This window comes from Pogona vitticeps, chromosome 1 (genome assembly GCF_051106095.1).
Source record: "Pogona vitticeps strain Pit_001003342236 chromosome 1, PviZW2.1, whole genome shotgun sequence".
Lineage (NCBI taxonomy): Eukaryota > Metazoa > Chordata > Lepidosauria > Squamata > Agamidae > Pogona > Pogona vitticeps.
Window position 1 is genome coordinate 129,041,611 of NC_135783.1, and position 26,458 is coordinate 129,068,068.

Below are 26,458 nucleotides of genomic sequence, written 5' to 3' on the forward strand. Positions count from 1 at the left end.
CTTGCACTCTGCAGATATGTATAGCTATTGGCTGCTAAGGGATGGCTCATCCAAACCCAACACTGAACGGACAACCAAATTTTACTGCCTAACATCCAACTTGTGTGTGGTTTCTTTTGATCTGTGCTGGTTTCCTGCCCTCTGTTAAAAGATTTTAAATATGCCTCACATTTGACCATAATGTCCTGAAGTTTTCTTTTAGAACTTCTTTAGTAATCATTATTTCTTAGCCTGTTGTATGCCACCCTTCAGCTTTGCCTGGGTGGCATGGGATATCTTAAACATTTGGATATTATTTATTTGAAAAATTTATAAGTCATGCCTTTGTCCAAAGAAAATTTCTGGGTGGTCTCCACGGAAGTCAGATATGCACTACAATGAAAAACTAAATATAGTAAAATTAGGAGGCATACAGAATTCAAGCAGCTAATGACACACATCTAATATATAAAATGTCAGGGTAAAGAAAAGGTCTTAACCTGGCACAGGAGACAGCATAACATTGGGCCAGTTGTATCTCCCAAAGGAGGATTCCAAGGTCAGGGCACCTCCAGCGAGATGGATCCTTCGATTTGTAGATTATACGTAAATGTCTTCGGTATATAGACTACAGAGAAAGGTATTGGGAAGACAGCTAACTCAGCAAAACTGCCTGCAATTTCTTGACACTTCTCCACATGTGCCACATCTAAAAGGCCTGAAGCAATGCTGCACGGTGATACAGTGCACAAGATAACCAGCCCCAGAGATAACATCTGAATAAATCACTTTCCAACAATAGCAACAAAAACAGTTTGGGTTGCTAATAGAGATCGGGGTATTCGTATACGAATATCCCCACACAGCTGGACTTAACAAAGGTCTAGCCCCTGGGGCCAGACTGTCCACTCACGCATCCGCTGGTGGCCCCACTCATCCTTCCAATTGCTCCCTGAGTGTCACTTTCTTCCCGCTTGCCTGGCCACTCAGCAGCAGTGCAAGGAGACACGTCCTCCCTCGCCCTGCCTGGAGTGGCTAGCCGAGTGGGAGGAGAGTGGCGTTCCGGGAGCAATTGGAAGGATGAGTGGGGCCACTGGCAGTAGATGTGTGATTGGATGGGCCAGCCCCAAGGGCCGGACCCTTGTTAACTCCAGCTGTGCGGGGATATTCGTATTCATATACGAATACCCCCATCTCTACTTGCTAAAGCTAAAACAATAAACAGAATAAGCTGCAAATGACAGTTTGATCCTGAACATGCAGGTTAAAAGGAATACATAATTGTTAGCATCCTTCCCTGAGAAAGTTTTAATAAAAAATAAAATACAATTCAGTTGTTTCACATGGGCAGACTGTTAATCAGAGCTATATGCACAAATGCCAGAGGCACAGATGATGCACAAAGGGCAATACTGTAGAGAAGGTGGAGAGATAAAGTAGACATTAAAGATTAGCTTCACTCAGATTCCATGTGTGAAAATTATTACACATTTAATAATGTTGGATACACTCTAGTCCCATTAACTTTTCCCTACCTATATTTTTGATATGCATGGCCAAATGAGGACAGCATAGATACTACTGCGAAGCTACAAGGGACATCATTATACTGTTGAGATATTAACAATCTTGCATGCTTTGTAACACTGGGTATCAGGGGGAGGGAGGTTTGTAGAACCTAAATGGTTTATCTCCTTTCCCACTGACTAACTGGTTGATAAAGGTTTTTTTTTTCCTGCTTTTGGTGTGCCCCTCCTTTCTTCCTGTTTGTTTACTTCATTTCCTTTTGCTTTGCTAGTCTCTCTCCACTTCTGATCTCTAACTATGCACAAGCATGGAGGGCCTGTCTCCTACATGGTTGAGACTCACATTGTTTTTTCTTTTTATCCTTCTGGCTGAAACCACAGATCGCAACTGTAAGTAAACATACCGTTTCTACTTGAAATGTTTATAGAGTGATTTTACACCAACAAACTTCTAATCTGTGTATGCTCAAATGTACAAGGTACTGATAAGACTGGACTGTTTCTTACTTTGCTAACTAAAAGAGAATTAACCAAATTCTCCAAGATATACAGGATACCAGAAAAGAAACCGGGAGGTACATTTTGATCATGTAGTGCAATCATGGATTTTCAGCGGTGTCTTATAACATTTAAAGGAGCAAGAAAACCTTTGCAGCTGGAGGAACCAGCTATCCTCATAACAAATGAAGTTTTAGATTCCAAATTTGTTCCTCTCATTGGGAGCCCCAATCTGTAACTATCCTGCTGTGGCTTTTGAAAAAGACAGGTTGAAGAAATAATCATTTGCTACCATCATATCATTCTAAACATTCTGATTTTGAAAGCAAAGCAGGGTTAGGCCTAGTTAATACTTTAACAGGAGACCATCAGGTAATACCAGGAATATTCTGGCCACGCTAGAAGAAGAATCCTGACTGAAGTTTGAGGCAGCTACTGCTGGTTAGACTGGGTTAGATGGATCCATTGTCAAATCAAGTAGAAGGCAGCTTCATGTGTTCCTACGATAGCCATATGGAAAACAGCTATATGATGAGACTTAGACCTGCTAAAAACCTGCAGGATAAGCAGATGTAGCTGGATGTCAGAACGAAAGGCTAAAGGCAAGTCAGAGCCACACAGAAAATAAATCCAGGTAATTATTGCTGAACACAATCCTCTTGGAAGCAGGTCAGATGCAAGAAACAAAAACAGGAACAACGTAAGAACAAAATTTAAGAAGGTATTTGTAGGCCTAGTACACAATATGGAAATGTCCACCTGTTTGAAGAGAAAACAAAAGAAAATAACCTGGCAACAAATAAAATATTCAGATTTTATTTTGTATTAATAAAGGAAAATAGATACAAAACATGATTTGAGCAGCTTTTATGAAGGTCACTTTGCATTAGTTTTTATTATTTTGCTGATCAATAAGAATCACATAAAAATTTATAAAATATTAGTTAAATTTTTTAATTTAAAAAATCTATATAAATAAAAAGGCTTGATCTGGAAGATCACGAACATAGTGTCTGCAGATGAAGGACTTCATCCAAACTCAACAGAACGTTGTTGTCTTGCTCTTTATATTATATTAACACAAGCAGCATAATTTTGTTGTTACTTTCTTTTTAAAAAAAGTTAATATTTTTTTTTATAAAATAACGTGAGCAGCTTTGCGGAGCATGGCACAGAACTGGGGAGTCAATATCTCTCTCACCTCTATCTTATCCAGTCCCTGAATGAATTACAAAAGAAGGGTTGGAAGAGCCACATGGAAGGCACACGGTGAATCTCCCATTCTCTGCAGCACCCTCACAAGTGGCATGTGTGTACCCTTATGATTTTGCTGAGTGAGGACCGGAAAAAAAGGAAAAAAAATCGGTTTCAGGCCAGGGGACTTTCCACCATTGGCCTTCACCCAACCTGATCAAGCCAAACAGTTTATTTCTTACGTATTTAAGAAAAAAGCATTTAGATGAGCAGTAAGGCCATTTAATGTGTTTTAGTTCGTAGTAACATAATTTGCAGGGAAAATGCCAGTCTTGCCTCCTAAATGTCCTTCCCACCAGTCAAACTGTGAATCTGTTTTCATTGTGACCTGGATTTTATCTCCAGCGTTGAAGGTCAAGTCACCCGGCTGCTGCCCTTCAAAGGGATACAATGCTGTCACTATAGTGGGACTGGTCTTGGTGTTTCCTGGAATGAAAAACAATTTCAATGCAAAATTTCAGCGTTACACTTCATTATAAAAGGTAAATTGCACCTGCAGCCTATATGCCTATATAAAAGCTAGAGGCCTCTGAAGAGTTGGCATTTGTCTGGTCAGAAATGTGAGTCAGACATTCTGCAGAATCTTCCACAATACTAACACACATTGCACAAAACAAAGCACAAACAGAGAGGGGGGTGGAAAAGAAGGCCCACTTACATTTTTGGTACGATTGCCTATTTGAGAATGACAGCTACTGGACTGGGTCTGTTTCTTTCATTTGCTGCTTAAAGGCTAGAACGGAACATTAAATGAGATGGACCGGAGGATTAAGACCTACCCCTCTCCCCTGAATCTGGCAACATTTGAATATCTTTTCAACAAAATGATTCCAACGCTTCATATCATGCATGGCTCAGAAAAATTCAGCTCTCCAGAGGTTGCTCAGCTGCAACTCCCAGCATTGCCTTCCACTGGCTGTGCTGGCTTGAGCTGATGGGGGCTGCAGGGCAACCACATCGAGAGAGACACCCTTTGCCCAGATTGTCATGAGGACTGAACAGTAAGTAGACACACTAGAGTTTGCAGAGCAGAAAAATAGCTGCATCTCCTGAAAAGGACAAAAGCTGATCTCACAGCCATAAAGACTCCACTCCCAAGCCAACTGCACCAGAGCACAGGTTGCTGTCCTCTGAAGATGCCGGCCACAGAGACTCGCGAAACGTTAGAAAGAACAACCTTCAGAACACGGCCAAAGAGCCCGAAAAAACCCACAACAACCATTTTCATATCTTGCAGGAGGCCAGATATGACTTAACCCGTGGCACTTCCCCAAGCCCTTACAAGTAGTTTCCCTTACTTTAAAAGTTGGGGAAAATACTGATCTCCAAATGTTGTTGGACTGCATCTCCCATCAGGCCTAACCGCTAGAGCTTGTGGTGAAGAAATCTGGGTAAGTGAAGTCCAACAACATCCAGAGGCTCACACTTCACCCGCCCCACTTTAATCAATAGCAAGACAGTGAAATCACAAGGAAGGCAAAAAAACTAGGTAAGAACGGCAGCAAAAAGGAATCCAGGTATTTACCATGGATAGAGGTAAAGCAGCAGAAGCAACTACTTCTGCAGCTGCAGCCCCACATGGGGTAAATAAGAACAAGGCATTTTTTTAAAGTGACATGGATTACACTGTTTTCAAAACAGTGTTCTCAGCACACCTACAGAATCAACGGAAAATGGGAATCATTCGTTTACTTTGGGAATATCTGAAGATTAGCTAGCACAATGCAAGACTAGGTAAACACTGTGTACGTTGTTCTGCTTTAACTTTATTTGGATTTGAAAAATACCAATGAAAACATTCAGCTCACACAAGATGGTGCTACAGTGTTGTATTCCATAAAACACTATCTGTCCTAGACCAAGTAGGTTATGATTATCTTGATTAGAAAGCGGATGTTTTTGTCACACAATACTATTTAGAACAGTTGAAGAAGCTTGCTACCAAAATTGTTTTGCTCAAAAGCAGAAAAAATGCCTTTGAGTAAGTAAAGCCTACTTTTACTAAGGCTGCTGGCTCACATGCTAGATCTGAGATGGCCAACCCTTCGGGCCTACAGTTCCTCTGGCTTAGTTTTATAGAAGAAGAAATTCCTGCAGGTTCAGGATGTTACGCAAGACCACTGATTGATATCTCTGTGTGTGCACATGTGCGTACACCCACATGTGGGGAAAAGGGTCATTTGCTCTCTCACTGAGAGCCAACCTTATAGAGAGCTATGATACTGCTGCTGAAAAAGCTCTACCTCCTTACTAAAGATCACAGACTAATAAAAACGGTCACCCTTCTACTTCAAAACTGAATATCCTTTCTTGGATTTCAAGAGAGGCACAGCTGCTGGAGAAACCGAAGGAACAGTCTTCCATAGGGTAGCATCCTGGCATCATTACTTTTCAACATTTAGACAAATGATCAACCAACATTCTCGTACTCCAGGAGTTTCTTCTGTGCTGATGATCTTGCCTTGACACTCGAGGGGGAAACCCTTGAGGCCATTGTTCACCATGTAACCTCTGCATTAGAAGATATTCCTCATCTTATAAAAACAGACAGTTGGAACCAAACCCTTTAAAGACTCAGGTCTGTGCCTTCCACTTCAAGAACAGAGGGGAAGCTCTGAATGAGTGGAGAAACCAAAATTTTAGAACACTGCCCTACCACAAAGTATTTGGGCATCATTCTGGATTGAACTCTGACTTAAAGAAAACATTATCTAAAAACCTAACAGAAAGATGCCACCATAAATAACATACTTAGGAAACTGGCTGGGTCAGACTGGGGTGCATACCCACAAACAATAAGAAGAACAGCTTGGACCTTGTGCTGCTCCACAACAGAATGTGCGAGTGCCGAATGGTATAAATCAGCAAATGCCAAAGAAGTCAATGTAGATCTTAATAATAATAATAATAATAATAATAATAATAATAATAATAATAATAATAATAATAATAATAAAAAAATTATATTTATAACCCACCTATATAAATCCTGCAGGAGTGTTACTAGCTGCCTCAACACTACCCCCACTGAAAAAGTCCCTTATCTGGCTGGCATTGCCTCTCCAGAAGTACGTATGTCAAGAGTACTAGCAAAATAATGAAGAAAATATGGTAATAGAGCACCTATCCGCTTCATGGACACCAGCTCCCCTAGAAGACAGTTAAAATCAAGAAAAAGTTTTCTGAACACATCTCAGGGTCTAAATACTAAACCAGAAGAGGCCAGGCTAAGCCTACGGAGAACAAAAACAACACACCTTGCCAAGTGGATGAATGCTGAAGAGTGTCTCCCACCAGGACAAGATTCCAGCTTAGTGTTTCTCAACCTGGGGGCCATTCTGGATTGAACCCTTCCCCCCCCCCAAGTGTTTTCTGGGAGGTTGTGGGTCTCCTTATATGTGTTGTAGACATTGTTAAATAATTTCAGAAGGAAATATTAAAGTTCGCATGCATGTGCATGTATGAGAAACAGGCCCTTGGGGGGAGAGGGAGAAAGACTACTTTCTGAGAACAGATGACTTTACCCTATCAAAAATATGCCTTTTTATGCAAATATGGCAGATGGGTCATAAGTTACTTTGTCATTATAAAAGGGGGGGGCGCAACCCAAAAAAGGTTGGGAACCACTGCTCTAGCTGGACCATCTGGAAGCCACTTAATAGACTTTGAAGCAAAATAGGAAAACCAAACAATAATCAAGAATAATCAAGCCGCCTAGAGTGGTCCTGAGCTGACTAGATAGGCAGGATATAAATTAAATAAAAAAAATAAAAATAAAATAGGGCTACTAGAATCCAGGACAAATTTTCTGTGACTGTGGAGAAATTCAATCAATGCAGTATTTAAATGCATGCAATTTATGCCCTACCATGTATACAGAAGGCGACATGGCAAATGGCTGAGATAATGCTATTGAAGTAGCCCAATTGTCAAAAATGGTTAAATTATATTTATGTTCTAATTTGTTTTTAATTTTACCTATACAGTGGTGCCCCGCATAGCGACGATAATCCGTTCCGGAAAAATTGTCGCTATATGGATTCGTCGCTATACGGGGCAAAAAAGCCCATAGAAACGCATTAAAATGTGATTAATGCGTTCCTATGAGCTTCAAACTCACCGTTCAGCGAAGATCCTCCATAGCGCGGCCATTTTCGCTGTTCGGTAAGGGAGGAATCCATCCCAGAAACAGCGGGCGGCCATTTTGAAACCACCAGTCAGCTGTTATAAAAGCATTGCTATGATCGGAACCGATCACAGCAAAGCGAAGTTCCACTGCCAGCCAGGCCCGGATGACGCCCGGCCTCCTTGCCGGGGCTGTCCCGGGGCACAGACAGGTGGGCCGGAGGGTCTTTCTCCGGTGAGCGAGGGCTCGGAGGAAGGCAGCTGCCTGGGGTGGAAAGGGGGGTGGGAAGGGGCGCGCCTGCCACCCACCGCTCGCCAGCCAGTCAGCTAGCCTGGGAGACACCCGGCTAAGGCCGGCGAGCGAGGGCTTGGAGGGAGGCAGCCGCCCGGGGTGGGGAGGAGGGGAGGGAAGGGGCGCGCCAGCCTAACGCCGCCAGCCAGCTCCGGAAGCCTGGTCTCCATGGCCAGGCGAGAGCGAGGGGGAGGGAGCGTGGCTGTCTCCAGCCAGAAAGGGCTTGGAGGCAGGCAGCCGGGAAGGGGCGCGCCACCCACCGCTAGCCAGCCAGCCCCGGACGCCCGGTCTCCATGGCCAGGTGAGAGCGAGGGGGAGGGAGCGCGGCTGTCTCCAGCCAGTGAGGGCTTGGAGGCAGGCAGCTGGGAAGGGGCGCACCACTGACCGCCAGCCAGCCAGCCCCGGACGCCCGGTCTCCTTGGCGGGGCGCAGACAGGGCGAGGAGGAGGTCTCTGGCGCACCGCCCTCCCAGCCTCTGCCGCCCTGATCCCGGTCCGGGCGGGCGCCTCCTCCTTTGCAGCACTCTGGCTCGGCGCCCGCCCCAGGAATGCGGCCAGAGATTGGGGCCAGGCCTTTCGCCCCTCCTTCCCTCCCTCCTCCCGAGGCAGATGCCAATCAGGAGCGCCCCCTCTCCCCTCCCCCCCCAAAGGCCCGCCCGTCAGCTGTTCCAAAAGGTGAGCCTTTGGGCTGCTCCCGGAGAAGCGCTTCCCTGCGAGCAGCCCAAAAGCTCGCCTTTTGGAACAGCTGAAGGGCGGGCTTTTGGGCTGCTCCCGGAGAAGCGCTTCCCTGCGAGCAGCCCAAAAGCTCGCCTTTTGGAACAGCTGAGGGGCAGGCTTTTGGGCTGCTCCCGGAGAAGCACTTCCCTGCGAGCAGTCCAAAAGCTCGCCTTTTGGAACAGCTGAGGGGTGGGCTTTTGGGCTGCTCCCAGAGAAGCGCTTCCATGCGAGCAGCCCAAAGGTCCGCCCATCAGCTGTTCCAAAAGGCGAGTTTTTGGGCTGCTCCCGGGGAAGCGCTTCCCCGCGAGCAGCGCAAAGCCCGTTTTTTAGAACAGCTGACCAGCGGAGCCTTTGCGATGATCGTGGGGGAGTGCTCCCCCGCGATCATCGCAAATTTTCCCCATAGGGGCCATCGCAAAGCGATCGCTCTTGCGATGGAAAAAAGTCCATCGCAAAGCGATTTCATCGCTAAACGGAGCGATCGTTATGTGAGGCACCACTGTATTTCATATACATCCATAATTGTAAATTGTGCAACACTCTGATATGAATAAAGAAAGCAAGAAAGGATTAGATCCAGAATCCTACTGATTTTAAAAGGGTCATAAATGCAACTATTCACAATTATCAGTATTTCAGTAGACTATTTATTACATTAATTTCTATCCTTTCTCCCAATATGCTCAAAACAATATAACTAATTCTCCCCTCTTCTTTTATCTCAAAATAAGACTGGGAGGTAGAGTCGGCTGAGAGACAGTGACTGTTCCAAGGACATGCAGTTAGCTTGGGGCTGAGTGAGTATTTGAAAAATGGCCTCCCTAGTTTCAGCAAGATAATCACCATACTAAACTGACTTCTGGACCTGACTTTGTCTATACGTAGGTTAATATGATTCATGTATTAATTGTGCAAAATGCCTTCCATGTCTTGTGCTCTCTTCCTTTCTTCCACCTCGCGTTGTGCCACCAGTCCTACTTGCAAATTATATTGTTCCTCAAACATAGGTAGGGGTTCATGTGATCAGGAACCCTGATACTGTATATGATGAGTCCCTGTTTAAACCCCCCCCCCCTCCATTTCCATTACCAGAACAGCATCTGCTTGCTGGCCGCTCTGACTGATTTTCAGTGGGCCTCAGAAAATAGTCTTAGGATAAGAATGCACGTAACCTATGGAAAATCATTGCACAAAAGCTGTTTGTTTACATCAGATCAGAGCAAGCCAAACTTGAAATAGCAAGTTCAGAAATGAGCCCTTCAGCAATCAAATCGCTCCCTGTTTTAAAAAAGGGGACATGGCTATAGCCTTCATTGTCCTTTCTGTGCTATGAACAGCTCAGTCAACAAGAATAATTTCAAACACACCATTCACAATAGCCACTTTTTAGGAGTCACTTGCTCTGCACCAAATGTACTGTCATTATAGAAGAAATACTACCTTTAGCCCAAGCGGTACAACACCAGCTGGGCAAAAATCCTCAAGAAGCTACTATGCACAACCAGGGATTTTCAGAACTACAGCGCAAATCTGACAAACCAGCTGTTGGACAGCCTACTCCCATTCAACCATGTCGCCTATAGCAAACCCATAAGGTTCACAATGTAAGGTTTCACTGTGGAACAGATGTTTGGAGAGAATTAAATGGCCGGACATCTCCATGGCTATTAATCCAATTTAGATACAAAAATATCATTTTCATTTTTGCTGTCTCTGCTGGGAAAGATTTATAGCTTCTGTTATAACCCTTCAATTATAATCTCTAATCACACTCCTGCCATCAAAGGAGAAGCAGAACAATGCTCAGATCACATCCTTTAGGATGTCTGTGCTGCACTGCATGTCTCCAAGATTTCCAGTTTACTAAAGAATACCCAACATTTATCATATTGTTAAAAAGCAAGAGCCACTCAATAAAACATCATGGTAGGGATCCTAAGTTTTGCATCTAGTTTCCTAAATCCACTTTCTGAAAAAAAGAAAAGAAAGAAAAGGCACGAAACCAAAACACTACATGCATGTCCATGTGTGTGGAGCAGATCTGCGTATTTTATTCTGGGTTCTTTTTTCAGAATTAAAGGGGACCGACATAGATTTCTAGTATGACACCTATCTGCTTCTTGCGATTCCTCCCCGTCTTGTTTATGAAATGTGTTTATCTCTATCCATATCGGTATCTGTACTGTATCTACCTAAAAAGAATTTCCACCCAACCCTACATTATTCCAACGAGGTCCTAAAGGGTTTGGGCCCATCTGTCCTTTTCTTTTAACTCAACTGATAGATACTGGTCCTACAATTGACATTTTATGTTTGCAACTTTTAAGTATATCCTCAATTTTTTCTTTGCTTCCCAATTACGTTACTGCTACATGGAGGGAAAGAACTGTTAAAAAACCAAACCCTTTAATTATTGTTGAAATCCTCCATTGTATACCAAATATTTGTTTCATTTTTGGAACTGCACTGCTGCCAAGCTAAGGATACTAAAAAGTACAAGTTTTTAATGTCTGCCTGTTACTCAATAAGTTTAACAGAATGGCAATGACCCAAAACACACATAAAACAAAGACCTCAATTTTCTAGTCCTAGCATGCACTGACCTCAATTTCTGCATGCCTTTGTAATCAGCGAGCTCAGCACAGATTTTCAAGGTATCTCACCCACCCCCAGGACTATGCTCAGAATTTCACATAGCAAATTCTACCCGCTTCATTTCATGATAGTACCAGTCCCCCCCTCCACATTTTTTTTAAAAAATGCTCAGATTAAAAGGATTTCAGAAATGCCAGAAATAACACTATCCTGCTAGAGCAATATGGGGTGGGGTGGGGAAGCTGCTAGATAGATGTTTGTTTTAGTTGAAAATAAGATACAAGGCTAACTAGGAAAACAGAAGTACAGAAATAGTCGATGCTGACATAAATTCTGCTAAAAGTGGGGCAAGGAGGGTGATTCAGTATTTAATCTTTACCAGAATTGTATACATCACCTTGGCTTATAGACAGATACACACACATTATCCTTCTGCTTAAAGATCCTCCGATACAGAAATCCATTAGTCACCCTGATGCTTTAACAATTCATAATGTTGGTCTCCAGAAATTATCAGAAATGCTTTGCAATTGCGCTTCTGTGTTTAACTTCTAAGATTGAGAAAAATACAGCTGAAATGCCACAGGATTTCTCCTACTCAGAGAAACAAAAACATTGTAAGTCTTTTAATGAGTCACCATACATATACATGTATGTCTGACATAATCTGCTATACTGGAAAAAAATCATTTAGCCATTTATTCCACTAATTTTTATGTGAGTGCTACACTGCTGCAGTGAGTTCCATGTAAGCCCAAAGCCTATTAGGAAATGCTCATGTTCTCAGCTGTTCCTCTCCCCATGTGAATCTGGGGATAATACTGTTCCTCCCCCACAGTGGCATAAAGTACACAAAGCTTCTGAAACACTTTAGTACACTATAGTAATGCTAGATATTAGAATCATATAATAATGGAGTTGGAAGGGGCCTATGGACCATTGAGTAAATAAGGTCAATGCAGGAATCCAAATCAAAACACATGTGACAGACGGTTGCCCAGTTTTATCTAGTCCAGCATTCTGTTGCCACTCTGGCCAGACAGATGCCCATGGAAAGCCAAAAGCAGAACAGGAGCACAACAGCACCCTCCTATTCGTGTTTTTCAGCAACTGGTATTATTAACTATGATACTAGAGGTAATATATGCTCATCATGATTAGTAGACATTCATAATTTTATTCTCCATGAATTTATAGGATTCCTTTTCAAGCCAGTCAACTTGGAAGCCATAATCACTACATCTTCGGGTAGACATCTCCAGCACTTTTGATGCTAAATGGAAAAAAACACTTCTTTTAAACCTGCTCCAAATCTCTCATTATACAACTTTATTAGATTAACTCAAGTTGCATTTTGGGAGGTGAACATAATCACCTCCCTATTTACTCCCTACAAATACAGCTAACAAGCTTCTGCCTACAACAGAATAAAGAACTCCAGAATCAGGATAAACCTCTGGCTTCAAAGTTGGTGGTGTTCCAGTTCAGAACAGCAAAGTATAAAGCTGTATCCAGGATTTGGCTGTTTTAGCCTCTATATACTTATCCTTATCTGGAAGAAGCGTGGTGAGCAAACTGAAATTTTTCTCACTGTCTTGGACTTTGGGGCACTTGGTGGAAGTGGAATGGAATCATTGGTTTACTAGTGTTATGTGTGCTGTCCTGGCATATATTCAACTCTTCCACCCTTCTGAGTCAACCCTATTATTAAAGATGGAGTGAGAAATGGAAAGAAATACTGTATATCCAACAGAGGAACAACTCATTCTCCTCTTTTCCAAATCTATCTCCCAGCTTAGGTGGGGAAATCAGACCCCACCAATTTGCTGGGATGTTCAAGAAAACATATACACAAATGGAAACAGAAGAGCATTTGTACTGCTAACTTATACAATCCATTTTATGGCAGGGTTAGGCAACATGCAGGCCAGGAGCATGCAGCCTCATGAACAAAAACACCACAAGGCCCCTCTGCCCTCAGCCCTACAAAAAAATTCCTCAGAAATTTCCTTTGTAGGGAACATGGAGCAATACTGTCCTGATCTGAGGGCCACTCCACATCCCTCAGTTTCTTTTTCTAGAATATATAGTTCCATCCACTAGAGGGAGTAGTGGGGCTTTTCCAGTAAAAAAACATTATTTTAAAGACAAATGTTTTAGAGTGTGGGTTGGAAGAACAGATGACATTCTCCAAGACCAGATGTGGACATGTGTGGCCTCCAAAACTCTGGAGATTACCCACCCAAACCTACAGGATAATTCACACCATGTCACTGAGACAAGGTTGCCTTGTCATCTGCAGCTCAGCCACGTGCGGTTCAATTTTAAATTTTCAGTGAAAATGATACTATGGTGTGGTTGCTATAATGGAATGATGAGTCATATTGGCTTTCAGAGCACTTAGAAACAAACCACATACAACAAGTTTAATCTCTTTGGCATGTTTGTCCTTTCCCTTTCCCAACAGCCTCAATTCAATTACCAAATCAAAGTAGAGTGGACCCACTAAACCAATTGTTGACACTTGTTTTCTCCCATTGATTCAATTGGTTTCTTCTGCCTGGGACTAGCAATCGGGTTTAGGTCAGTGAATTTAAAAAGTGGTAGTTACCCTGGGCCTTAGATAGAATCTACTAGCCTTGTAGCTATACTTTAAGTAATCTTGTCAGCTTTCTGACTCAAACTAAGAAGCAATTAAAATCTGTATGCATTATCACATTGTGGGCTGGAAGAAATGAAAGCAGGGACTATTTTCATTTTGGACTGCAGTTATCACTGTACAGATTGCAGCAATCACAGTTTCCTTTGAAATTACGTTCTGGATTCTTAACTCTCAAATTTCTTGGATGTTTATGAATAGCAACACTTCAAATACTCACCCACTGCAGTAGAGTAACTGGGAAGCTCGGGGTAAAGTCTATTTGTTGTTCTTATATCTGCAAGAAATTCAGAACATAGCGTGTCAATCAATGTGGCCCTTTTAGTCTGGACTGATAATCTGAGTTTGCTATTGTGTTTAGTTTTGTCCAGTGCAGAGCAGCCAAGCAGGCTTTTGGATGAACACCAAGTGAGGACAAAGGAACAAAGAAAAAAACAAGAATTAAACAATAAAAGAATAGAGTAAAATCAATAAAACACACTAAGAGAGAACAGCAAATAATTTGGCAAAATTCTGTTGCATAACTTTGTGCTGGCATAACCCAGAATAGGTGTCAGAAACACTTCATTTAAACTCATGGAAATCTTCCTTTCCCCTCCTTTCAACATGAAGTCTCTCTAGGGCTCCTGTTTGCCCCAGGGAAGCTTATGGGAGCCCCCAACTTTAGTAGTAATAAATCCCTGCTAGACCACCACCTGATCCCAGCTGCACTGATCTGGGGATGATTTTTTTTACTATTAAAGGCTCCCCTCCACTGTGCCCCAAGGCTTCCAAAGGCTCACTTGGAGCAAAAAGGAGCCTTAGGGAGCCTCAGAAATTGAAACGGGGCTAGGGCGGGGAGCGGGGGGGGAATAGGCAGCTTTCCAAAAGTTGAATAATCGTCTTAGAACTGTAGAATTGGAAGAGGAGGGCAGAGATCAAGGTACTGAGTTCTTACATCTAGATAGCTGAAAGAAAATAAGACAGGCCTTCAACCTTTCAAAATCAGAAGTGCAGTATCTTCTGGTCTTAGATTCATTATTGTAATATCCCTCAACCACCCTCAGCTGCAGAATATTTAATGTACTATATGTTTGATTAAAAAGCCTTTTAAAGACCAATGATTTTTAAAAAGCCAAACACGGGGGCAAATTCCCAGAGTGGCGAAATGTTGCTACAGTTGGTTGGAGAGCAGTTAACCACAAGTGTAGAAATACAGTGGTGCCTCGTATAACGAGGAATCCACATAACAATGCCTTTTTTGCGATCGTTTTTGCGATCGCATACCGATGTTGCCTATGGGGAAAAATTGCTTTGCGATCTTTTCCCCATAGGCACCATTCGCCGGCTGAACAAGCAGGCGTTCGCTCAGGAGGAGGTGGGGGAATCTTCCCACCTCCTCCTGCCCGATCACCGGCCTGTCAGCCGGCTGAAAACCCGGCGTTCGCTCGGGAGGAGGTGGGCAAAGCTTTCAAGTCAAGACCCCACTGTAGTTGTTTTTTTTACTGCACTGAAATTCCTTGTCCCAGGCTCATCACCTATTATTTCTATTGCACATACATTTAGACTTTCCCCTAGTAAATTTTAAAAAGTTGCCTCTTTGCTTTGTGTGGGCAGCTGGAGGCCCACATTGTGCCTCCACCTTCATCAGAAAAATCAAACCATCTAAGGTCAGTTCATACTTGTTATCTCTTGCTGTATTTAATTTTAACAGACAGTTAAGAAATAGTCATTTTAGCGTCACAATAAGAAGTTGGTTCCCCCCCCCCTTCTTGACTGTTACAGGATTAACCTATTAGCTACTGCAGGTGGCCCCTTTGTTGCAAAATTGAGACGTTGCTGCTTTGAATTCAGAACAGCTTACGTTTCTGGCAGCAGCTCTGCAGCTCCGGTGGCTTCCAAGAGCTACTTGTACACTGTCTGTAGAGAAGGAAATGGCTGTTGGGTATGAACTTGAGCCCAGAAAGCAGGTATCTCCTGTTGGCTTCGAATAATTTTCCATCAGGCTTCACTTTGCTCTTAATAACATTTAAGGATGTGGGACCGGCAGAATGAGTTACCATAATTTACCAAACCATCCTGAATTGGACTTTTCATGGACTGTTTAATTATAAGTGGCTATAAGAGCACTCGTTTAGAAGTTACAAGCAGTTTTGTTGATGCTGATTTCAGGCTACAGTGGTGCCTCGCATAGCGAGGTTAATTCGTTCTAAAAAAAACATTGCTATGGGAAAACATCGTTAAGTGAAACGAGTTTCCCCATAGAGATGCATTGAAAACCGGATAATCCGTTCTAATAGGAACGGATTATCCGGTTTTCTCCCTCCCCCCGCGGCTTGGATCTGACCCGCGGCGGCTACCTCAGCCATGGCTGGACTCCCTAGAGTCCGGCCATGGCTGGGGTAGCCACCGCAGCTCAGATCCAAGCTGCGGGGGGAGAGTGGGGGGTCTGGATGCCTTTCAGGCATCCTGGGCTTGGATCTCACCCCCTGCCGGTTACCCAAACCATGGGTAACCGGCGGCGGGTGGGATCCAAGCCCGGGATGCCTGAAAGGCGTCCTGATCCCACCACCCTCCCCCCCGCGGCTCGGATCCAAGCCGTGGGGGGAGGGTCGGAAGCATAGCCGGACTGTTCGGCAGCCGCCGCGGCTCAGATCCGAGCCTCGGCGACTGTCGAATAGTCTGCTCCCAGCCTCCCCCCACGGCTTGGATCCAAGCCGTGGGGGGAGGGTCGGAAGCATAGCCGGACTTCAGCCGGCTAAGAGGCCGGCGATCGGGCAGGAGGAGGTGGGAAGCTTCCCCCACCTCCTCCCGAGCGAACGCCGGGTTTTCAGCTGGCTGAAGTCCGGCTATGCTTCCGACCCTCCCCCCACGGGTTGCATCCAAGCCGTGGGGGGAGGCTGGGAGCAGACTATTCGACAGTCGCCGAGGCGTTCGCTCGGGAGGAGGTGGGGGAATCTTCCCACCTCCTCCTGCCCGATCACCGGCCTGTCAGCCGGCTGAAAACCCGGCGTTCGCTCGGGAGGAGGTGGGCAAAGCTTTCCACCTCCTCCTGCCCGATCGCCGGCCTGTCAGCCGGCTGAAAACCCGGCGTTCGCTCGGGAGGAGGTGGGGGAATCTTCCCACCTCCTCCTGCCCGATCGCCGGCCTGTCAGCCGGCTGAAAACCCGGCGTTCGCTCGGGAGGAGGTGGGCGAAGCTTCCCACCTCCTCCTGCCCGATCGCCGGCCTCTTAGCCGGCTGAAGTCCGGCTATGCTTCCGACCCTCCCCCCACGGCTTGGATCCAAGCCGTGGGGGGAGGCTGGGAGCAGACTATTCGACAGTCGCCGAGGCTCGGATCTGAGCCGCGGCGGCTGCCGAACAGTCCGGCTATGCTTCCGACCCTCCCCCCACGGCTTGGATCCGAGCCGCGGGGGGAGGGTGGTGGGATCCGGACACCTTTCAGGCATCCCGGGCTTGGATCCCACCCGCCGCCGGTTACCCATGGTTTGGGTAACCGGCAGGGGGTGAGATCCAAGCCCAGGATGCCTGAAAGGCATCCAGACCCCCCACTCTCCCCCCGCAGTTAGGGAGTCCAGCCATGGCTGAGGTAGCCGCCGCGGGTCAGATCCAAGCCGCGGGGGGAGGGAGAAAACCGGATAATCCGTTCCTATTAGAACGGATTATCCGGTTTTCAATGCATCTCTATGGGGAAACTCGTTTCACTTAACGATGTTTTCCCATAGCAATGTTTTTTTTAGAACAAATTAACCTCGCTATGCGAGGCACCCCTGTAGCCTGAAATCAGCATCAACAAAACTGCTTGTAACTTCTAAACGAGTGCTCTTATAGCCACTTATAATTAAACAGTCTATGAAAAGTCCAATTCAGGATGGTTTGGTAAATTATGGTAACTCATTCTGCCGGTCCCACATCCTTAAATGTTATTAAGAGCAAAGTGAAGCCTGATGGAAAATTATTCGAAGCCAACAGGAGATACCTGCTTTCTGGGCTCAAGTTCATACCCAACAGCCATTTCCTTCTCTACAGACAGTGTACAAGTAGCTCTTGGAAGCCACCGGAGCTGCAGAGCTGCTGCCAGAAACGTAAGCTGTTCTGAATTCAAAGCAGCAACGTCTCAATGTGCCAACAAAGAGGCCACCTGCAGTAGCTAATAGGTTAATCCTGTAACAGTCAAGAAGGGGGGGGGGAACCAACTTCTTATTGTGACGCTAAAATGACTATTTCTTAACTGTCTGTTAAAATTAAATACAGCAAGAGATAACAAGTATGAACTGACCTTAGATGGTTTGATTTTTCTGATGAAGGTGGAGGCACAATGTGGGCCTCCAGCTGCCCACACAAAGCAAAGAGGCAACTTTTTAAAATTTACTAGGGGAAAGTCTAAATCTATATGCAATAGAAATAATAGCTGATGAGCCTGGGACAAGGAATTTGAGTGCAGTAAAAAAAACAACTACAGTGGGGTCTTGACTTAAGAACGACTTGAGTTAAGGACATTTTGACTTAAGAACCACTCTCATAGGAAAATATTGACTTGACTTAAGTACTTAGATTTGAGTTACAAACTGAAAACAACCCACGTGGGAGGCAGGGAAAGTGCAAAATTTGAACTTTCAGTTAACTGTTGGCCAGTGAAAAGGGTGCCTGTCTGCTTCCTCACTCCTCCCAGCGTTTAGAGAGTGGATTGGGAGACAGTCTTCAGACTGCCTGGTACTGTCCTGCCTGGACTGTATTTTCCCTGCCTTCCCTGAACCTTTCTTGACCTAAGAAAAAAAAGAAACAAAATATCCCCCTCTAGTGGTCGAAGGCAGAATAGCAGCTTCCCATTAGTTTCTATGGACGGAAAAGAGCAGATACGGATCAAATGGTTTTCAATGCATTCCTATGGGAAATGCAGATTTGACCTGAGAACTTTTTGATTTGAGAACTGCCTTCCAATACGGATTAAGTTCTCAAGTCAAGACCCCACTTTAGACATTTTTCAACATCTAGAGACAAAAGAGAACGAGACAGAGGATGTCACAGTTCTGCTTTTATAAATTATTTGGAAGACCTTTGTCAGTTGGGAGTATTTAGATATATCTACTACAATATTCTATCATACCTTCTCTTGAAAAATTTTCAGAAGCCCTGTGTGGCTGCTGCCTTGAGCGATGGTCATTTGCCTGGTAAGGGAGAAAGGGAGATACAACCAAAATCTTTACCTTCAGTACCCTGAGCAAGCAGTTAAAAGTTTTGAGAAATTTTACATTTCTACATCTGCAGAAACACTTATGTTTTGTTGTACAACTCAATATGGTGCCATAATTCATCACAATGTGAAGAATGCAAGAGGTGAAGAACAATAGGCAAAATGACTTCATACAACAGGAGAAAAAGGTGACGCACTATCAGCTCCATATTGATCTGTTCTGTAGAATTATGAATATATTCTCAATGATAAAAACGTAACAACATTTAAAAAGAAATCTTAGCTCCAATGAAATCCTCTGTCCTCACTTAAAAAAAAAAAAGGAACTGCAGAAGTATGGTGCAGGTTCATGCAAACCTTTTTTGGTTCCCTTGTTACTGCTGTGGATGTGTAGGTTCTCCCCTCCTGACTTTCATATTGCATAGTAAAAGACTCGAGGATATCATAAAGGTCTTGTGCCTGAGCAGGAGGAGGCTGATCACCAAAAAGAATGGCAGTAGCTCGAATATCCCGACCGTAGAACCTAGAAACAGAATGTATCATGTTATTCCGCAAAAGGTGGTGCAGTTAAGAAAAGTTCATATAGTGCCTATATCTGTGCATCACCTAATTCTACGATATGAACACACTGGATTTCTCTTGTGATTTGCTAACTGATAAATTTATATGGATGGTTGGTATACATGCTTTACTCTTAGAACCAATGGAGTGTGCAACAAAATGTTGAAGTGTGGTGTGCTCCTTCTCCGGTTTCTAATGATCAGCCCTATCCTCTTGTTGGGATAGTCCACTGAATTTCTTCTCTCCCCTCCAGCTTCCTAATCTTTTGCTGCTCCAAGGATCAGCTGGCATTATGTGTCATTAAACACATTATGTTCTCACTGCATTGTTCTTGGTGCTTTCCCCCCATTTTTGAAAGCACTGTACTTCTGAAACCCTGGATGTTCGCTCCCAAGGCTGTCCCCCTTGAATACACGAATGCTGCTAGCTTGGATACACGATAACAGAAACTAACATAACTACACTAAGGCTAGTATTCTGTTTGATGCATTCAGCAGCACCTGCAAAACCTAACATTAGGAGGGAACATGGAGACAGAATGGTTCCTATGGGCAATGGTGTCAGACAAAGATGCAGTTTATCTCCTTACATAACACATCATATGGAAAGCCAAACTAAATTCAGATGAAGGAGGAGTGAACACTGGTGGAAGATACCATCTTACTGGCAGCAATGAATTGAAACTACTTTTAGCGAAAGTGAAAGTATAAAGTGCCAAAGGGGGAGTTGACTACAGAACAACCACACAACTTTAGGGATGACAATGAAGACATTAAAATAGTTAGATATTCATACCTTGGTTCAATCATCAATCAAAATGGAGATTGAAGCCAAAAAATCAGAGGAAGACTGAGAAGGGCAGCAATGGAGTGAGAAAAAAATCATCTAGTGTAAGAACATGCCATTGGAGACCAAGATAATCCACATTCCTGTATTTCCAATCACCATGTATGGGTGTGAAAACCGGACAGTGAAGAAAGCTGACAAGAAAAAAATGCATTCGTTTGAAATGTGGTGCTGGAGGAGAGCTTCACAGACACTCTGGGCTGCCAGAAAGAGGAAACAATGGGTCTTACACCAAATCAAGTCTGAACTATTTCTGGAGGCAAAAATGCTGAAGTTGAGGCTGTCCTGCTTTGGGCGCATCATGATAAAGCAATATTCTCTAGAAAAAACAGTGATGTTGGGAAAGGTTGAGGGCAGCGGGAAGAGAGGAAGACCAGATACGAGATGGACTGACTCCCTAAAGGAAGCCATGGACTTGAGCTTACAAGAACTGAGGAGGGCAGTTGAAGATAGGACCTTTTGTAGGGCGCTCACTCATAGGGTTGCCAGAGGCAACCTGATGGCACATCGTAGCAACAATCAAATTGTGGCACTACAGGAGAGCTATATACATGTTAAGGACTGCTAGAAAGATAAATAAGTGCATTCTAGAGCAAATCTAGACTGAACTTTCACAAGAAGCTAAAACAACTAAATTGAAACTATTTTATTCTGGGCAACTCAGGAAAAAGACTCACTGGGAAAGACAATAATGCTAGGAAAAGCTGGAAGGAGTAGGAAAGGAGAAAGAATGAAGATAATCTAGGCTGTCTCAATAAGGAAATCCTCAGACTTTAATTTGCAAGACCTAGGCAGGATTGTTAAAAGGACTTTCTGGAGGTCATTAATTCATAGGGTTGACGTGCACCAGAAGCAATCTGACAGGACATAATGATGAGAACAAATCTATAGAGAATGTCTTTCCACAGAAAATGCATGTGTTGGGTAATTTCTTTATATACAGCTAGAATCCATCTTTTCCTTCAATGAGTTTATGAGGCCAAATGTGACCCTCCTTCCTCCCTATATTATTCCTCATAATAACTATGTGCGTTAGACTAAGGTGAGAGACAGTGACTGGGCCAGAATAGCCGTGGCAGAATTGAGATTTGAACCGGTGTCTGCCCAAAGCCAGTCTGACACTAAAAATAATACCAGTCTTGCTTTGCTACATATCACTGACCATATGTATTCAGAAGGGGGGTGGGTAAAATCAAGTTATTGACATGAAACAGCCCACATTGCCAAATGTTGTGTTGGTAGATAAATGAGGCAAAACACAAAAGAACCACACAAGCTTACCCACAGAAGAAACACCCTAGGACTAGCGTATTAAATGGTTTTCCATGCAATTTCCACCTTTTTTTAAAAAAACAAGTTAACTTATGAAGAGAATAACTGTTCAGAATCTATCAAAACTCTGTAGAGCAACAGTTCAGGTTGCAATATAACTCTGCACCACAGAGTGGTTTAATCTCTAGGAACAAGTTTTAGCATGCTGTGAAACAAGCATTAAAGACTCAAGCGGTCCTATTCTTTGGCTGAAACTCTTGGAAGGGATTCATCTAAACAGAAGGAATAACTAAGGGTGTATCTACATTGGAATGCTGAATTGGAAGGACTTGGATTTGCTTCAATTTGCTTCAAAGCCCACACTGCATTTAAAATCGTACTTTGCGTTCACACACGGACTGCGAAGCGCTTGAGGGGTTCATGTTCACACAGGACATGTTGTGATTGGCATTCCAGCCCATAACCCGCCTTCTTTCTTTCCTTCCTCTAGTCCCGCATTTGGTTTTCCTTATTTTGGTTGGTTGTAAAGCGGATTGGTTTCCAAATACACACATTCCATGGCATTCCCTTTCATCTCATCTTGCTTGCTTCTTTTTCCTGTCCCTTTTAAATTTTTTATATGTGCAGTGATGATGAAGCACTAAACTCGAAGGCAACAAAATAATGTTTTTTTTAAAAAAATCAGAGGATGATCAGGGAAACGAGAGAACATGGTGGTCGGTGGTCGATAGATCTCATTGTTATACTTCATCTTAACATCTACCTCTAAGGCAACTACTTTAAATCAAACAAACTGATATAATTTTAACATTAGGATACTCAGAATAGTCTGAATTTACAAGGATTCGCAAAATCAAACATTAAGTAATTAGTTTACCCAAGGGATTACATCATTGGAGAGTAACAAGCTAAACCCCCAACTGAGTCGTCTCAGAAATCCCCCAAATGGGGTTGGATTTTTAAAATATATATATGTGTGTAGTCAGGAAAGAGTCACAGGAGGGGGGTTAGTGGATGAGTTGGCTGGATACCAGGATGCTGCAGGGGAGAGACAAGAGTTCCAACTGTCCCCTGATATGGTTCATAAGGACCTAGAGATGGGATATGGGCCAGCACAAAAATGGAGCAGATGTCTTTTTCAGACAATCCAGGTAGATCTTCTCTGGCTCTCAACCAAGTACAGTATCGTCTCTAGGGATCCCAAGCAGGGAGCACAAGTGAATGCTGGCGCCACAGACATGCCCCTGCAGGGGGGAATGCTGGATCGAAACCTCCTGGCATGAAAAAGTCATAGTCCTCCACAGGCAGAAACAAAAATGGATTATTACAGAAAAGGCTGGACCAATCCAATTCATCCTTGTATGTTATGCAGACTGGGTGGGGTGGGGGAGTTTCAGGTTCACCCATTTTATAGGTGGAGCAAATCCCATGGTAACTGACCATGTAGTTGCCCTCTAAATCAAGTAAAAGAACGAGTTACAGCGTAAGGAAGATGAGTTGTACTTTACTTTAGGGTGGCTTCTCCATACATTGTATTCTCAGTAGAAATGTAAAATTTCTGAAAATTTCCAATTTTTCCAGAAAAAACATGGTTTTTTCTGGAAAAAAATTGGAAATGTTCAGAAATTTTACATTTCTAATTCTCAGTAGCAAAGAACATGCTGCATAAGGGTGACCTTGACTGTGGAGCTATCTTGATGGATCCATTCACTGGTAATAAGACTAAAAAATTCAGAAGCAATGCCTTTGTCTAATGCGACACTTTTCTTCCATTGTATTATTCCAACCCTACATATCTTATTTTGAAGACAGAACTTTAAAACGTGAAATATTTTTGTTCACAACCTTCTTACTGAGAGAACTGAATCTTGAACAGTCTTCTCTGTCCAGCTACTTACTTGCTGTTTGTTTCCTTTCTTTCAATTAAGTAGCTCCCCTCTAAAGAGACACCTGCGAAGAGCCCCCGAGATTTGCAGTAGGTGAAAACAGCTGCGGAGCTTCTCAAGGCAACATCACCTTCTAGATTTCTACAAGAAGAAAGCACCCCAAGTACAGTGAACTTCTGTAGAGCTTCCTTAGCAGTTTCCTGTACTGGCCTTATAATGAAAATGCCCAGTTAATAACCAATCATGTATGGAAACAAAAACTCACCACTTGCAAATAGTTCTCCGATCACCTACTAATCTTCATATATTTTATCAAAATATACACTTGGTCTGATTTACTCCAAGTCATGGTCAAACCATGCTCTCTCGCTCTCTCTCGCTCTCTCACTCACTCCCCCGCCACAGTGTCCTATACTCCAAGAAACTCCCACAGAAAAAGGAGAGTACCAACCAATCTCTTTACAGGTGACCAGAAAAAAACAGAACTCGGGTCTAGTGATTTACTGTTTTTTCTATGTCCTGCTGAAGGCTGCACAAAGCGAGTTCATACTCATGAACTCAACAAGTGTGTTCATGTCCATATTCCCTTTCCTGAAACTAAAAGAGAAAAGAAGGAAAATAGGAACACACTAGCCAAACAAGTGGGTGAGAAATAGCAGACTATGAGCCTACTGATAGTTACTTATCATAGTGCAACAGCAAGAAAGCAATCTGTAAAATGAACGATTGGCAAAGGTATAATTCATAAAGGCAATACAGCTGGCACTTCCTACATATTACAGTGGTGCCCCACATAACGGGCACCCCGTTTAACGACGAATCCGCATAGCGATGGGTTTTTTGCAATCGTTTTTGCGATCGCATTGTGATGTTTTAAATGGTAAAACATCGCTTTGCGATGATTGGTAAGCTGTTTCGCTTACCGATTTTCGCATAGCGATGTTTTTAGAACAGCTGATTGGTGGTTCCAAAATGGCCGCTGGGTAAAAAAAATGGCCGCCTGCAGTGTTTTCACGCCCATTCCTCGCTTACCAGGCAGCGAAAATGGCGGCCAGATGGAGGATTTTCGCATAACTGTGAGTTTTTTGCCCATAGGAACACATTAAACGTGTTTTAATGCATTCCTATGGGCTTTTTTGTTCTGCATAGTGACGAATCCACATAGCGACGATTTTTCTAGAACGGATCATCGTCGCTATGCGGGGCACCACTGTATATCTATTTTTAAAAGGAATGCTTAAAACCCATTTCTTTCAACATGCTTTCTGCACACAGTGGTTTTAAGACAGACAAGACATTAGAGAAGCCAGCTTATTGTAAATTAATAGATGTCCCAAGGGACAAAATATTACATATTTTCCTTCAGTTCAGCTCTTCCAGCAAGACTAGCAATGCAGTGTTCAGTTTATTGTAAATGCTGGAACAGCTCCGATATATTTGGTATTTTTGTGATACTCACCTCCCCAGAGGCCCAATTGCCACTGTAAAGTTTCCTCCCAAGGTAAGATTGCCGCCCTTTGCAAAGGCTTCAACTGCTCTTTCATGGTTCAGTATTATTACAAGGTCTGACACCTGGTATTGGCAGGAATTGAGGGGAAAAAAGAAAACTGAATGTTTATCTCTTTCCTGATGGGAAGAAGAGACAATTCAAATTACATCTATTTATAACAGTTGAGGTAGAATTAGTGGCTTCCTAGAAGAGGAGACTCCAATACGAACCACATAAAAACCATATTACGGCATGCTTCTGTAGAAGTGAGAGTAGCAGAAGTATTCTGATGAGCTGGAGAAATGACAAAAATTCTTTTGCACCAGTTTCCAACCAACAAAGAACACAAAATGACTCCACCTGTTCCAACAAACCTATCTCCTTCGTATGATATGGTAATCAAGTTTTACCATGATATCTAGCTACACAAGGAGAGTCTGGGAGGTGGGTGGGTACAGATATGTTCGCCTGTTGTGGCAAAGACAACAACAAGTCTTTGGCACATTAAAGAAGAGTAAGAATCATCTGGCATAAACTTCTACAGACTACGTACAGCCATCCCATCAGAGGCATCTGCGGAAACGTACACCAACATTTTTACATATTGTCTTTTAATGATGTAAGCCACCTGAGGTTCTTTTTAAGGGGAAAGGCAGGGTAAAATATTTTTAATAAGCAAGTAAATAATAAACACATTAGCTTTTAAAGTAGCACAGACCTTTTCCTTTATTCCACTATTCTAGTAACAGAAGGTTTGCAGAAGGCAATGGAGATTGCATGGTCCTTCAGATGCCATTGGACTACCATTCCCATCATTCCCAGCTCTAGGTATTACTGGCTGATGGGAGTAGCAGTCCAAAATCATATTGAGGGCCATATGGTCCCTCATCATGGAATAGTATTCTGTTATATGCTCTTCAAACTGAAAATCACACAGAACATCTCACGTGCTTCCCTTTACCAGTCCATATTCATATGCCATACATGCACTGAATATCATATATGAACACCCATGAAGCCATCTTTCAAAGAGAAGTGTACACCGTGCTAATGGGCAGGCAGTTGTATCAATCATCTACTTTTTAAAGTAGTTTTGCTAGAATTAAAAAGGTTGTTTGAAAAATGGCTAAACTTTAGAACAATTTTAAAAAACCACTGAACAAAAACCCACATGAAGATAACAGCAAGAATTTAGGATCTGTATATTCGCGAAGGCTTTCACGGCCAGGATCTAATGGTTGTTCTGGGTTTTTCGGGCTCTTTGGCCGTGTTCTGAAGGTTGTTCTTCCTGACGTTTCGCCAGTCTCTGTGGTCGGCATCTTCAGAGGACAGCAACTTCAGAGGTTGCTGTCCTCAGAAGATGCCGGCCACAGAGACTGGCGAAACGTCAGGAAGAACAACCTTCAGAACACGGCCAAAGAGCCCGAAAAACCCAGAACAACCAATTTAGGATCTGACTCCTAATTTTTAGGCTTGACCCGCTGGTCCGTGCCCAAGCACCATCAACACTGAGAAATAAGGAATGCGAAATAATATTTACAAGCTTTCAAGTCAGTTCTGACTTATGGCAAATCTTTCTAGGGTTTT

The 26,458-nt window shown here is 43.4% G+C and overlaps 1 protein-coding gene across 1 annotated transcript in view; it reads right to left on the bottom strand.

Annotated features, from left to right (window-relative positions):
• Positions 1–2,803: 2,803 nt before the first annotated feature.
• The window catches only part of SH3YL1 (SH3 and SYLF domain containing 1), a 42,921-nt gene continuing 19,266 nt past the window's right edge, over positions 2,804–26,458 (bottom strand). The window contains exons 5-10 of the mRNA XM_020782623.3: positions 24,842–24,954; positions 23,395–23,523; positions 19,175–19,340; positions 18,731–18,791; positions 13,865–13,921; positions 2,804–3,683 (exon numbers count right to left, since the gene is read on the bottom strand). Coding sequence (XP_020638282.1) covers positions 3,490–3,683; positions 13,865–13,921; positions 18,731–18,791; positions 19,175–19,340; positions 23,395–23,523; positions 24,842–24,954 — 720 coding nt within the window. The 3' untranslated portion in view covers positions 2,804–3,489. The remainder of the gene's footprint in view (positions 3,684–13,864; positions 13,922–18,730; positions 18,792–19,174; positions 19,341–23,394; positions 23,524–24,841; positions 24,955–26,458) is intronic.